Consider the following 13985-nt stretch of genomic DNA (forward strand, 5'->3'; position numbering starts at 1 on the left):
TTGAGATTCTGACTTCCACAATTTGACTTCTACCTTTTTATATTAGGGGCGTGAACTTCCTGGGGGGCAGTTCTTTTATGTATGAAATTGCTCAGAGTTTCCATCTGCTTTTACTTGACTTGTGGTCTTGAAGATCATGCTTGGCCCATGGGATATTACAGAGTGCCGAGAGGATGTGGAGTTTTGTCAGCCAGTGAAATATGTCTGTTTTTTTTTTCTTTCTTTCTTTTTTTTCAGCAGCTTTCATACACTCCTCATCCTGTGTGGTCTTCACTAAACTGAATTTATATTTAACAGAACTACTCACCCTCTTTATCATCTTCTATGACTTGGCCTTTTTTAAGGAGAAGGTGTGTGGAAGTAACATCTGAGCCAAAAACTGTAGTGTTGGCAATAGGAAAACCTAAAACCGAGAGCTTGAAGTAGGTTATAGATGAATGTGTTCAATATTCACAAATGTGTATTTTGTAATGCAGAGGAGTATCATATTTCAGATATGTACAACTGTCAAAAAAAATTCTCATGCCAACAGTAGACTCCAAGTTTTGTCTGTGATCCAAATGACTGTTTTGCTTGTTTTTAGGCACTACTGCAGTCTTCGGTTAAGCAACAAGTAGAAGCTATTGAAAAACAGTACATTTCTGCAATTGAGAAACAAGCACACAAGTGTGAAGAGTTGTTAAATACTCAGGTAATAAAATTGCACATCCATTATATATTTATATTTTTCTCCTGACTCTCCTCCCCTGAGAGCTCTATAACTGTTTATTCAGTTTCGTGCCATTTACTTTCCTTGGTGTATTTTGGAGAAAAAAAATATGCTTATGTAAACTTAATGTTAAAGTTTGGGAATTTTATGAAAGACTAAAAATAGAGCTAAAGGCCTAAAATATGTGGCTTCCCCGCAAATTAATGATAATTCTTATGTTAATTTCTGAGTTATAATATTATTCAACAAATGTAGAGGCAAAGAGATGACTATGAATGTATTATGGCATGTGAAATGATTTTTAGGAGTACAAGATTTATAAACAATGTTTGAATTTTTAAAGGCACTTATTCATGTTTGAGTTACCTTTCATTGCATGTAGGCATTGGTCTCTGAATTTTTTCACGAATTTTTTTGTTTTTTCTTGATTTAATGTCTTAGAAGACATTAGAGACATGATCAGCTGATTTACACTGAACAATCAGTTGAAGAGAATTTATGGAGGTGTCGTAGTGTAGGGAATATATTCAAGACATTCCAGCAACACTTTTAAATAACATAAAATTTGGTAGGTGAAAATAAAACCAGCGTTACTTAACAGAACTCTTTTATATCATGGGAAGAAAATATACTAAGAATTTGGAAAACAAAGTTAGGGGTAAAATTTAAATGGCAACTTAATAAATATGCCACCCCATCACTGAGGTTGGGGTTAATTCTATTAAATTATTTCAATGTCATTTTAGTAAATGGCTTGAAAGAGGAAATACACAGAGAATTTTATAAATTTAATATAACAATTATATTCTTTTGGGTGGTGAAATACCAGGTCATCAGAGGTATAAAGTATATGACTTTGTAAATGGACAGAAAAATCACAGAGGTGAATTAAGGTCACAGAACTGTGAAACAGCAGAAAGCATGTATTATCAAGGCAGGCCAGGTTATACCCTAAACTCTCTGGCTTCAGGCAGCAAGGATTTATATCTTACTCATGCTGCATAGACACTGAGGATTGTTCTTGGGGCTTGGTGCCAAGTCGTCCTCACTCTAGGAACTGGCCTGGTAGTGTAGTTCCTATATGGAACATTACCTGTTATCATTGCAGAGTGAAAAGGAGTCCAGTCAAATTTCCTACTAGTAATTCAATATTCTGGATTGGAAATGACACTTCTACTCTCAATTTATATCCATAGTGCTTCACCTCATCGTATTGGGGCCAGGTAGTGAGATCGTACTATGAATCTGAAAGGGAGGGAGAAGGAAATATTTGGTAAGCAGCATTAGTTATACCACAGTTGGCTCTTATAGTTGCCAAATATTCCCAGTCTCCATCTTACAGGCAAATTTGCTTAACCTGTCTCCTTGGGAGAAAATCTGAAAGTTCTGACCAGCTATGGCCTCAAGCTCCACAGTCCAGGATCTTTAGATGATAGATAGGAAATGATGTACCACAGTCTCTACATTATCAGGTCCAGATATATAGTCCCCTTTGACCTGAAGAACTAGAAACTAAAATATATGTTGTTTACCTTCAACATATTTGGTATACATATTTGGTATACAATCAAGATAAAGGTATTCACTATAAACGCTCTCAGTAGGAAAGCTGAAGAATCAGAGATGCACAGCTGTCATTAATATGTAGCAATTCTCAAATCTCAATGGACAGATTAAATAAGATCTCTGTATGGGAATAGGATTGGTCTTTGACTGACCGTGATTCTCTGTTCAGGGTTTAGGTACAGGGTTTCTAGTCCACTGTTCTTTATGATCTTATAGATTTTAAATTTTTCAGTATCTTTGTTGGTTATATCTGAGTATTGGTGATTGTACCATGTCTCAGCCTGCTTTTTGACTATAGAAAATTGGGAGGCCTGGGTCATTTTAGGTAGCAGATAGTGACAGGGTAATGCTTCTTTTGGCTCCTCATCTGTTTGATTACAATCAGCTCCGTTTGTCAAAGGCAAACCCACAGTTATTTTAGAGGCCTACTGCCTACATTTAATATGTTTATATGCTTTTCATCCCTATACTTGCCTGTTTGTCTGTGTCTTTCTCTTTTTTTCTGATTAAAAATAACTTCATTTATCAAACCTGGGTTGAAGAAATTCCAGTGGTCTCTTTTCTCCCAACCACTTGTTCCAAATGGAAGTATATACAGGACAGTCACAGCCTTATTGGGTCTGTGCTTGGAGACACTGTGGATGTGGCTAACATACACTTGGTTTAGTACTTGCTGTAAGGTTGAATTTAGTTGGTCTTTGTTGCTCAAAGACCCTCTCAATTATTTCTTTTAGAAGTTGAGGTTGGGAAGGTGGTTATTCCTGTAAGTCCCCAAATTTCTGAACTTTTTCTGTTACCTGTAATTCAGTTCTTGTGAATTGTCTTGTGAATTCATTGCTGAACTTGTCTTTTTCTTACAATGCCTTGTCAGAATTAGCCAATAGCAGAGCCGATAGCAGAGCTAATAAGTGAACCCAGCACAGTGGTAGGTTAAAAGATTAACACAAAAATATCAATCGTGTTTCTATACACCCTCAATGAATAGTCAAAAAAGAAATTAAGAAAGCAATTCAGTTTACATTGGCATCTTAAAGAATAATATACCTAACAGTAAATTTAACCAAGGAAGTGAGAGACTTGTCCACTGAAAACTACAAAACAGGGGTGAAAGAAATTAACAATAACCTAAGTAAGTAGAAGGACATCCCGTGTTCATCAGTTGGAAACTTTGGGTGAGAGCACAGTAAGACTACCTCAGGGCATACAAGGATCGGAGGCAGTTCAGTGTGATGAGATGCTGTTCAAAAACCAAACACCTTTTAAAAGGGGATATGATTACTAGGTAAAATCACATACAGTGTAGAAATGGTAATACCACACTCATTTCTCTAATCATATTTCATTAGATGCCATTTGAAATTTGAAGTTAGTAAATTTAGTTTAACAAGAATAATAGCTGGATGGTTCCTTAGAAATAATTTAGTTTAGCCTTTGTGTGTATGTGTGTGTGTGCGCACATACATGCATATCTTTCTCTCTCTCTTTTTCTCTCTCTCCTTCTTTTTCAAATTAAGAATTTAAAGGAAAAGCAGGTAAACACTCATCAGAGTAATTATAAGCAGGTGCTCTGGAATCTGCCTGCCTGCCTTTGTCACTTAACTGTGTTACTATGGAATGTCGTAGGCTCTCTGTGCCTCATATTTCTCATCTTTAGATTGTATACACAAATAATTCCTACCTCATAGGATTGTTAGGAGTATTATATGACATCAGATTTGTATAGTGCTTAGAATAGAACCTGGCACATTCTAGGTGTTCACGCTAGCTGATGTTGACTGAATTATTATCATCTTTGTTATTTTTGGTCAAAGTATGCCTACTCCCAAAACCAGAGTTAGTACTCACATTTCCCAATTTTCAGCCTGTAGAAGAAAGGCTACTTACCTGTAGTTCATATATTATCTGTATTTGATTTAAAAAAGTCAACCTTTAAATGTTTACACATTTACCTTAGGGCCTTGTCTAGTATTTGAGTGCTGGACCAACCTTTTGTCTTTTCCTCTCTTCCTTATTTAATGAGGAGGGCCTTTTATATGACTGACATTCTGCTGGATTATATGGATATAACATGACCAGGACACAGTTCCTCTATTAATATTAAGTAGGTGGAAACCGATGATATGATTGTAAAACTGGTAAGTTATGGTGAAATAAATGTTCTCTTAAAGGGGTATATAATTCCTTCATATTGTGTGAGGGACCACTTATTGGACTAATGATGAGATCTTTCAGGGTTCATGCGTCTAAGTGAGGTCAGAACTGAGAATTCAGCATGAGAAAGGTAGATGGAATAGCATATTCACAATCTATTAAATGAGAGAGTATAACGTAAATGTTTGACAAGGGGATTTGAGGCGTTTTGAGACTGCGAAATGAAAGATGACTTTATGCCATAGAAAGGATAATAAAGGACCTTGTCTGCCATGTTGTCTGGCAGGAAATTGGGAGCTGTTAAAAGACATTAACGAGAGAAGTGACATTTGTTCAGATTTGCATTTTAGAAATATTACTCTGGTAAAGTTTAAAAAACATTTGATAAAGAAAGGGGGGTAATCAGAAGGGGGAATGAAGAATGAGAGACTATGGACTCTGAGAAACAAACTGAGGGCTTCGGGGGGGGGAATGGGATAGACTGGTGATGGGTAGTAAGGAGGGCACGTATTGCATGGTGCACTGGGTGTTATACGCAACTAATGAATCATCGAACTTTACATTGGAAACCGGGGATGTAATGTATGGTGACTAACATAATATAATAAAAAAAATTAAAAAAAATTTGGTGGGAGACAATATTAGAAGCATATAAATCAGCTATTACAGCTATCCTAGTGAGAATGGTGGTGGCCCAAACTAAGGTGGGTGTGTGGGAAAGAGAGATTTTGATGGTTTTGAGTCATATTAAGGAAACAGAAACCAGAGAATTTGTGGGAATAAAAGAGAGGAAATAAATGTTGATTGATAAAGGATACATTTGCACATACACAAACACATTTTATATACATATATATGTATTTATATACATGAATATATTTTTGTGAATGGTGACCAGATCTTTGGTTTTGGCAATTCACTGAAATAGGAAACTTAAGACCTGCAGCATGGTTAGGGTTGAAAATTTTGAGTTTTGGACATGTTGAGCTTGTAGTCTTGTGGAATATTCAAGAGCGTTGCAAAAGAGAGTTGAATACAGAGTTTGAAACTATGAGAAATATGCTAATGCGTGAATTTGAAAGTCATAAGTATATAGAAGGTCAGTGAAAGTATGTCTGTGGATGAGACCAAAGAATACATAGAATGAGAAAATAATTCCACCTAGTGTTCTGAGGGACTTCAGTTTATAATGGATAGGCTAAGAGAGCTTTTGAAGGAAACTAAACAGCAGGAGAAAAAGGAGGAAACTAAATGCCTACTATACCTAGGTCAAGGGAAGAGAGAACATTTTATAAAAAAGTAAGTGGTTAACGTTTTCAAATAATGCAAAATAAGTAAGGTGTGGACTTACAGGTGACTGCTGGATAGGACAACAAGAAAGTGTCATTAAAAAGAATAGTTTCGGTGGAATGGTGGACAAAGTAGATAATCGGATGAGAAAAAAAGAAGATGAAATAATAGAAACAGAAGGCAAGTCTTTGGGAAGCTTAGATGATGAACATAAGAGAGCTCTGTAGGTAGAGGGAGGTATGAAGGGGAAATTTTTCCCCTCGTATTTTGGCCTAGAAGTTGAGCTCATTTAAATACTTATGGGCAAGAGCCAATCTAGAAAGACTAAAGATTTAAAAAAAGAAAAAAATTGATAGACCAGAGTCCTCAAGAAAGAGGTAATGAGTGGAGGTTAATCTTTATTAGATGAGCAAGTATTTGCATTCATGCAAGTGTGAGTCTGTGCCTGTGGGTGGAGGGTTGTATATGTGCATAGATATAAATATAATTTTAAGTATTATTCATACTTGTGAATTGTAACATTCATGAATTTTATTTCTGTGTTCCTCTCCATCAGCACTTGTAAAATCCAAATTTCTGTGAAGGATATGTACAATATACCATTTATAATCTCTTAAGTGCTATTAACAGGCATATATATATATATACACATATATGGAATGGAATGTCACCCAAGCACACCAAATAAATTATCTGTATTATTACTTTGTCCTTAAGCTTTTACAAAAAGAAAACTGAGTTTGTCTTTTTCCTGCAGTGTGATGTCAAAAATGCCTAAAAATGACCAACACGTTTGTAACGTATCTTCCAGTGTCTTCCCTTAGAACTATAAGTACTCATTTGAATTGAGTACAGACTGTAAATTCCATGAGAGTTAGGTTATGTGTTTAGTCTATATTTTGCAATATCCCCAAAGCCTGTCAATTTTTTGGTATATGTTCTAAGCATACTAAAATCGACTTGTTCTTAAGAAATGTATACATCCATATATCCACTGTCACAATCAAGATATAGAACATTTCCATCAAACCAAGAACTTCTCTCATGTCCTTTTACAGTCATCCCGCCCTTAATAGCCCTAGCCCCAGGCAACCATAGATTTACATTTTCTCACTATGAATAACTAGCTTTTATAATTTCATATAAAATGAAGTAAACTGAATTATTTTTATATCTACCTGATTTGGTTCAGCATGTTTTTCGAGATCATGTGGTTACATGTGTTAGTTATCTGTACATTTTGATTGCTGAGTAGTATTCTGTTGTATGGCTATACAACATTTTGTTTATCCTTTCACTTATTCCTGAACATTTAAATTGCTTAACGTTTGGGGCTGCTGTGAATATTCACATAAAAATCTGTGTGGGAACGTATGTTTCTGTTATTTAAAAATATTTAGGTATGGAATTGCAGGATCATATGTTAAGTGTTTAACTTTATAACCAACTTCCAAACTGTTTTCCAGAGTTTCTTGACATTTTATATTCTCATTGTAATGTATGAGAGTTCTCTTTGATCTGAAGCCTGTCAGCACTTGGTATTGTCAATGTTTTTCATTTTAGCGTTTGGTTTTCTTTTGAATGTGGAATGGCATCTCATCTCACTGCATTTATCTGAATAACTATTGATAAGCATGTTTTCATGTGCTTACTTACAATTTGTGTTTTTCTTTTGTGAAGGATGTATTTTAATCTTTCACTCATTTTATTGTTGTCTATCTTCATTATTTTAGTTGGTTTTTATAAATTCTAGATATAAGTCCTTTGCCATAATATGCATTATGAATATTTTCTCAGTTTCTGGTTTCCTTTTAATTTTCTTGATGATGTCCTTAGATGAATAAAACTGTTTAATTTTGATGAATTCAAACTTACTGTTTTTTCTTACTGATCATACTTTTGATGTTGTATCAGATCATTGCCTAACTATAACACGATGATTTTCTCCTATTTTCATTATGAAGTTTTATTTATTTTCTTAGGTCATGAATGTAATCCATTTTTTAATTTGCTTGGGGATGTAATGAGATAGTCAAAATTTCCCCCCCTTCCAAAGACCTCCAATGTGAATATCCATTGATTTCAGCACTTTTAAAAAAAATTTTTTTTTTATTAACAAAAGTATCTTCTCCTTCAAAAATTGCTAGAACTCATACAGGATCCTATTCAGCAGAGTGGCAGGATATAAAATCAATGCGCAGGTATCAGTTGCATTTCAATACACTAACAATGAGACAGAAGAAAGAGAAATTAAGGAGTTGATCCCATTTATAATTGCACCCAAAACCATAAGGTACCTAGGAGTAAACCTAACCGAAGAGGCAAAGGATCTGTACCCAGAAAACTATAGAACACTCATGAAAGAAATTGAGAAAGACACAAAGAAATGGAAAAATGTTCCATGCTTATGGATTGGAGGAACAAATATTGTTAAAATGTCTATGCTACCTGGAGCAATCTACACATTCAGTGCAATCTCTATCAAAATTCCATCAATTTTTTTTCACAGAGCTGGAACAAATAATCCTAAATTTTGTATGGAACCAGAAAAGACCCTGAGTAGCCAAAGGAATGTTGAAAATGAAACTAAAGCTGGGGGCATCACAGTGCCTGACTTCAAGCTATTTTACAAAGATGTAATCATCAAGACAGTATGGTACTGGCACAAAAACAGACACATAGATCAATGGGACAGAATAGAGAACCCAGAAATGGACCCTCAACTCTGTGGTCAACTAATCTTTGACAAAGCAGGAAAGAATATCCAATGGAAAAAAGACAGTCTCTTCAACAAATAGTATTAAAGCAATTGGACAGCCACATGCAGAAGAATGAAACTGGGCCATTTCCTTACACCATACACAAAAATAGACTCAAAATGGATGAAAGACCTAAATGTGAGACAGGAATCCATCAAAATTCTAGAGAAGAACACAGGCAGCAACCTCTTTGACCTCGGCTACAGCAATTTCTTGCTAGACACATCTCCAAAGGCAAGGGAAACAAAGGCAAAAATGAACTATTGGGACTTCATCAAGATAAAAAGCTTTTGCACAACAAAGGAAACAGTCGACAAAATCAAAAGACAACTGACAGAATGGGAGAAGATATTTGCAAATGACATAGCAGGTAGGGCTAGTATCCAAAATCTATAAAGAACTTATCAAACTCAACACCCAAAGAAGAAATAATCCAGTCAAGAAATGGACAGAAGACATGCACAAACATTTCTCCAAAGAAGGAATACAAATGGCCAACAGACACATGAAAACAATGCTCAACATCACTTGGCATCAGGGGAAGACAAATCAAAACCACAATGAGATACCACCTCACACCAGTCAGAATGGCTCAAATTAAAAAGTCAGGAAATGACAGATGTTGGCAAGGATGTGGATAAAGGGGAAACTTCTTACACTGTTGGTGGGAATGCAAGCTGGTGCAGCCACTCTGGAAAACAGTATGGAGGTTCCTCAAAAANCAGAATGGCTCAAATTAAAAAGTCAGGAAACGACAGATGTTGGCAAGGATGTGGATAAAGGGGAACCTTCTTACACTGTTGGTGGGAATGCAAGCTGGTGCAGCCACTCTGGAAAACAGTATGGAGGTTCCTCAAAAAGTTGAAAATAGAGCTACCCTATGACCCAGCATTGCACTACTGGGTATTTATTTACCCCAAAGATACAAACATAGTGATCCAAAGGGGCACCTGCACCCTTGTGTTCATAGCAGCAATGTCCACAGTAGCTAAGTAATGGATAGAGCCCAGATGTCCATTGACAGATGAATGGATAAAGAAGATGTGGGGTGTATGTGTGTATACACACACACACACACACACAATGGAATATAACGCAGCCATTAAAAAATGAAATCTTGCCATTTGCAATGACATGGATGGAACTAGACAGTATTATGCTAAGTGAAATAAGTCAATCAGAGAAAGTTATCATATGATCTCACTCATATGTGGAATTTAAGAAACAAAAGAGAGGATCATAGGGGAAAAGAGGAAAAAATAAAACAAAACAAAACCAGGGAGAGAGAGACAAACCATAAGAGATTCTTAACTATAGGAAACTATGGAGGGTTGCTAGAGGGGAGGGAGGTGGGGGGATGGGGTAACTGGGTGATAGGGGGACACGTGATGTAGTGAGCACTGGGTTTTATATAAGACTGATGAATCACTGACCTCTACCTCTGAAACCAGTAATACATTCTATGTTAATTAATTCAATTTAAATTAAAAAATGGGGAAAACAAAGTATCTTCTCCTTCACTGTATTACCATATCATCTCTGGACAAAATCATTTGACCACATGAGTGTAGATTTCTGAACTCTTAATTTTGTTTTATTGACCTGGTATTTTTCAACCTTGGGAATATTGACAGTTGGAGTTGAGTAATTCTCTGTTATGGAGGGCTGTCTTGTGCACTGCAGGATATTAGCAGCCTCCTTCATTCCCACCCCGTAGTGCCAGTAGCATGCGCTTCAGTGTGATAACCAGAAATGTCTCCAGATGTTGCTAGATGTCCCCTGGGAGAATGGGGGTAGTAAAGCTCCCTTGGATGAAAACCACTACTGCTATAAACATTGGGGTGCAGGTGCCGCTTTGGATCACTACATTTGTATCTTTGGGGTAAGTACCAGTAGAGCAATTGCTGGGTTATAGGGTAGCTCTGTTTTCAACTTTTTGAGGAACCTTACTAAGGTTTCTGAGTTGCATAAGGCAAGATAAGGGGGAGACCAAGGGTATTGTGGAGCTTCTATGGCGTCTCCAGGTGTGTCACTCTTCCAGCTCACTCACCCAGTTCACCAACCTAGATACAGTCTAAATCCTGTTGTTTAGGGGTTTTAAGGAGGTTTCATCACATAGGCATGATTGATTAAATCATTGGCCATTAGCGATTGATTCAATCTCAGCCCCTCCCCCTCCCTAAAGTGTGAAGAAGTGGGTGAGGGTGAATGATCCAACCTTGTAATCACATGGTTGGTTCTTCGGACAATTGGCTCCATCCTGAAGCTTCCTGGGGACCCACCAAGTGTCACCTCATTAACATAAACTCAGGTATAGTTGACAGAACTTGGTGTGAATAACAAAAGATGCTCCTTGACTCCTATCACTAAGGAAATTACAAGGGTTTTAGAAACTCTGTGCAAGGAACTGGGGATGAAGACCAAATATATATTTTTTATTCTATCACAGATGTTCCTTGGGATTGTGTTGAATATATTTGGGTGTAATTGACAACTTTACATTATTGTCTTCTTACCTAAGAACATGGTATATTGCTCCACTTATTTAAGTCCTTTTAAATTTCCCTCAGCAATGTTTAAAATTTTTCACTGTTCAGGTCTAGCACATCTTTTGTCAAATTTATTCCAAAATATCTATCTTTCTTTCTTTCTTTTTTCTTTTTTTCTTTTTCTTTTTCTTTTTTTTTTTTTTTTTTTTAAGTAGGCCCCAGGCTCCATACCCAGCTTGGAGCCCAATGCCAGGGGCTTGAACTCAGAATATTAAGATCAAGACCTGAGCTGAGATCAAGAGTTGGACACAACCAACTAAGCCACCGAGGCACCCTGCATTGCTTATTTTTTTAATGCTGGTTTGACTTTTATATTTTTTTCCACTTCTGTTACCCAGTGCCTGTTGCACATACAAAGAAATACAGTTGTTGTATATCGGTCTTGTATTCTGTGATGATACCAAAATCACTTACTTAGTTTTAGCACCTTTTTTGGTAGAGTCCATAGGATTTTCTACATAGACGGTTATGTAGTCTGAGAATAAATCTGATGTGTTTTATGTTTCTTAACTTATTGCACTGGCTAACCCTGTAGTACAGTGTTGAAGTGGAAGGATACCTCTGCCTTTTGCTTGACCATGGGAAGAAAGCGTTTAGTCTTTCATCCTTAACTATAATGTTAGCTATACATATCTGCATGAAAGCTTTATTGGGTCAAGTATTTTTCTTTCTACTCCTGGGAATAGATGTTGGATTTTGATTTAAAAAAAAAATATGTGTACATGATGTATGTGTACTTTCTCAAAGCATTCTCTTATTGTCCTTTAATATCTGTAGAAACTTTAGTGATGTCTCTTATCTTATTCCAGATATTCATAATCTGTGTCATTGTTCTCTATTCCGTTTTGTAGAGATTTATTGATTTATTGATTTTTCTGAATCTTTTCTAAGAACCAGGTTTTGGTTTCATTGATTTTATTCTTTGTGTTTTTTTTTCTTATTTCTAGATCATTGACTTATACTTTGACCTTGATTATTTTATTTCTTTAGTTTAATAGGCTTTCAATTTGCACTTATTCTAGTGTCTTAAAACCAGAAGCTTAGGCCACTGATTGAAACTTTTATTTTTAAACATAGGCATTTGGTGATATATTTCTTTCTAAGTACTACTCTAGGTGCATGTCTCACTTTTTGTGTGTGACTACTTTAGGGAAGGTTGGCGAACATTTTTTGAAAATGGATAGATAGCAAATATTTTAGGGTCTCTGCTGAAACTGTTTAACTCTGGCAGTATAGTGAGAAAGCAGCCATAAACGATGTGTTAAATGAATGGCCATTGCTATGTTTCAGTAAAAGTTTATTACAAAATCAGGCTACAGGTTAGATTTGAACTGGAGACCATAGTTTGCCAAACCTCTCTGCTGTAGCAGGACAGGAACTGGTGTAACTTGGAGAATTTTAGGATCTTGAGTTCTTAATTCCTCTTTATGGTGTATTTTTTTCCTCAAATTTGCTTTATCATGAAAATCCCTTGGATTCCTTGTTAATAACATTCCCTTTCCTGCAGAATCTGATACAGTAATTCCAGTGGGTCAAAGGAATATATGAACATTATGAAATTGGCAATATTTAGCTATTTTTAGCCTACAAAACCAACACTTTATGTGCTTCAGTCTATCGTATTTTTAACAAGAACCTAGGTGAGTATTTTGTTTCCACAGTGTTAGGAAACATCATTTTGGACAATGTTTTCTAAATTTCTTTATAATGAGAATACTGGGGTTATTTATTATTCAGATTAACAGGATTCTCCTGTATTAATTTTTATTTTTAATGATTTAGTTGGAGCCCACGTATACATATCTTTAACAGACAAATCAGGTGATATCTATGAGACAACTCTGAGAGACACTGTTCTAGTATTGCCTTAATATTGCTGATCTTCAGCACCTCTTATTCTTAATTTCACATCCTTCAGGTTTCAGAAATATAGAGGAAATGTAGTAGGAAATTACTCCTACTTTTTTACGTGTCTTTAACCTCAAATCAGTTAAATGGATAGGTTGGAAGAAAGGACATGCAATTTTTGATATCTTTGTGGATGAAGAAGGCACTTCAAATGATGCCTTTTATTCTTTATTAGTAGTTTGGATTAGGGCAGCTGTATAATTTCTTTATACTTATTTTTAAAAATCTTTAAATTAGAGTTAATTGTAGTATCAAATAGATGCTATGTAGGGATTACATGATGCAAAGTGCCAGTATATAGTAATTATTCAATAACCAGTAGCTATAGTTATGTGGAAAAATCTTTTGATTTAGTTCCTTTGTTATTTGTGATTAGTTATGCAAAGGATGTCCATTATCCTGAAATACAAGAAATAGTTCACTCATCCATTATTTTTTAAGGTTTTCTATTTGAAAGAATGTTTAGTTTTTAATCTAGTCACAATTTCTGTTAGCATTTAGTAATTGATTTTTTTTAAAAACATAATTTCCATATAAATTTTGGAAATTTTCTTCTCCACCAGTTTTGAGACTTCCTATATCACATTTTACTGCAATTTTTGGTAATTAAATAAAACAAACAAAAAAATTAATATAATAGACATGCATTAAGATTTAATACCTGGTTTCATAGCAGAGGAAAAATTGTTTTTTCTAATATTCTCCTAGGTTCCCTGGTTGGGGCCCTGTAAATTGAAGTGACAAAAGACAAAATAACAGGAGATAACTGTACAGATTTATTTAATATAATTTTACATGACATGGGAACCTCCATAAAGAAATAAAAACCCCAAGAAACAGTTAAACCTGAGCATTTTTATTTTTTTAAAAGACTGTATAGAGAGAGTACAAGCAGGGGGAGCAGCAGGCAGAGGGAGAAGCAGGCTCCCTGGTGAGCAAGGAGCCCAGTGTGGGACTCGATCCCAGGACCCTGGGATCATGACCTGAGCCGAAGGCAGACACTTAACTGACTAAGCAAACCTAGGCATCCCAAACCTGAGCATTTTTAAACGA

At 35.7% G+C, this 13985-nt stretch overlaps 1 protein-coding gene across 1 annotated transcript in view; it reads left to right on the forward strand.

Moving 5' to 3' along the window:
- Positions 1-13985, forward strand: part of CCDC91 (coiled-coil domain containing 91) — a 322822-nt gene that overhangs the window by 197794 nt on the left and 111043 nt on the right. Inside the window, exon 8 of the mRNA XM_034646529.1 lies at positions 584-691. Coding sequence (XP_034502420.1) covers positions 584-691 — 108 coding nt within the window. The remainder of the gene's footprint in view (positions 1-583; positions 692-13985) is intronic.

The sequence above is a fragment of the Ailuropoda melanoleuca genome, chromosome 16, assembly GCF_002007445.2.
Source record: "Ailuropoda melanoleuca isolate Jingjing chromosome 16, ASM200744v2, whole genome shotgun sequence".
Lineage (NCBI taxonomy): Eukaryota > Metazoa > Chordata > Mammalia > Carnivora > Ursidae > Ailuropoda > Ailuropoda melanoleuca.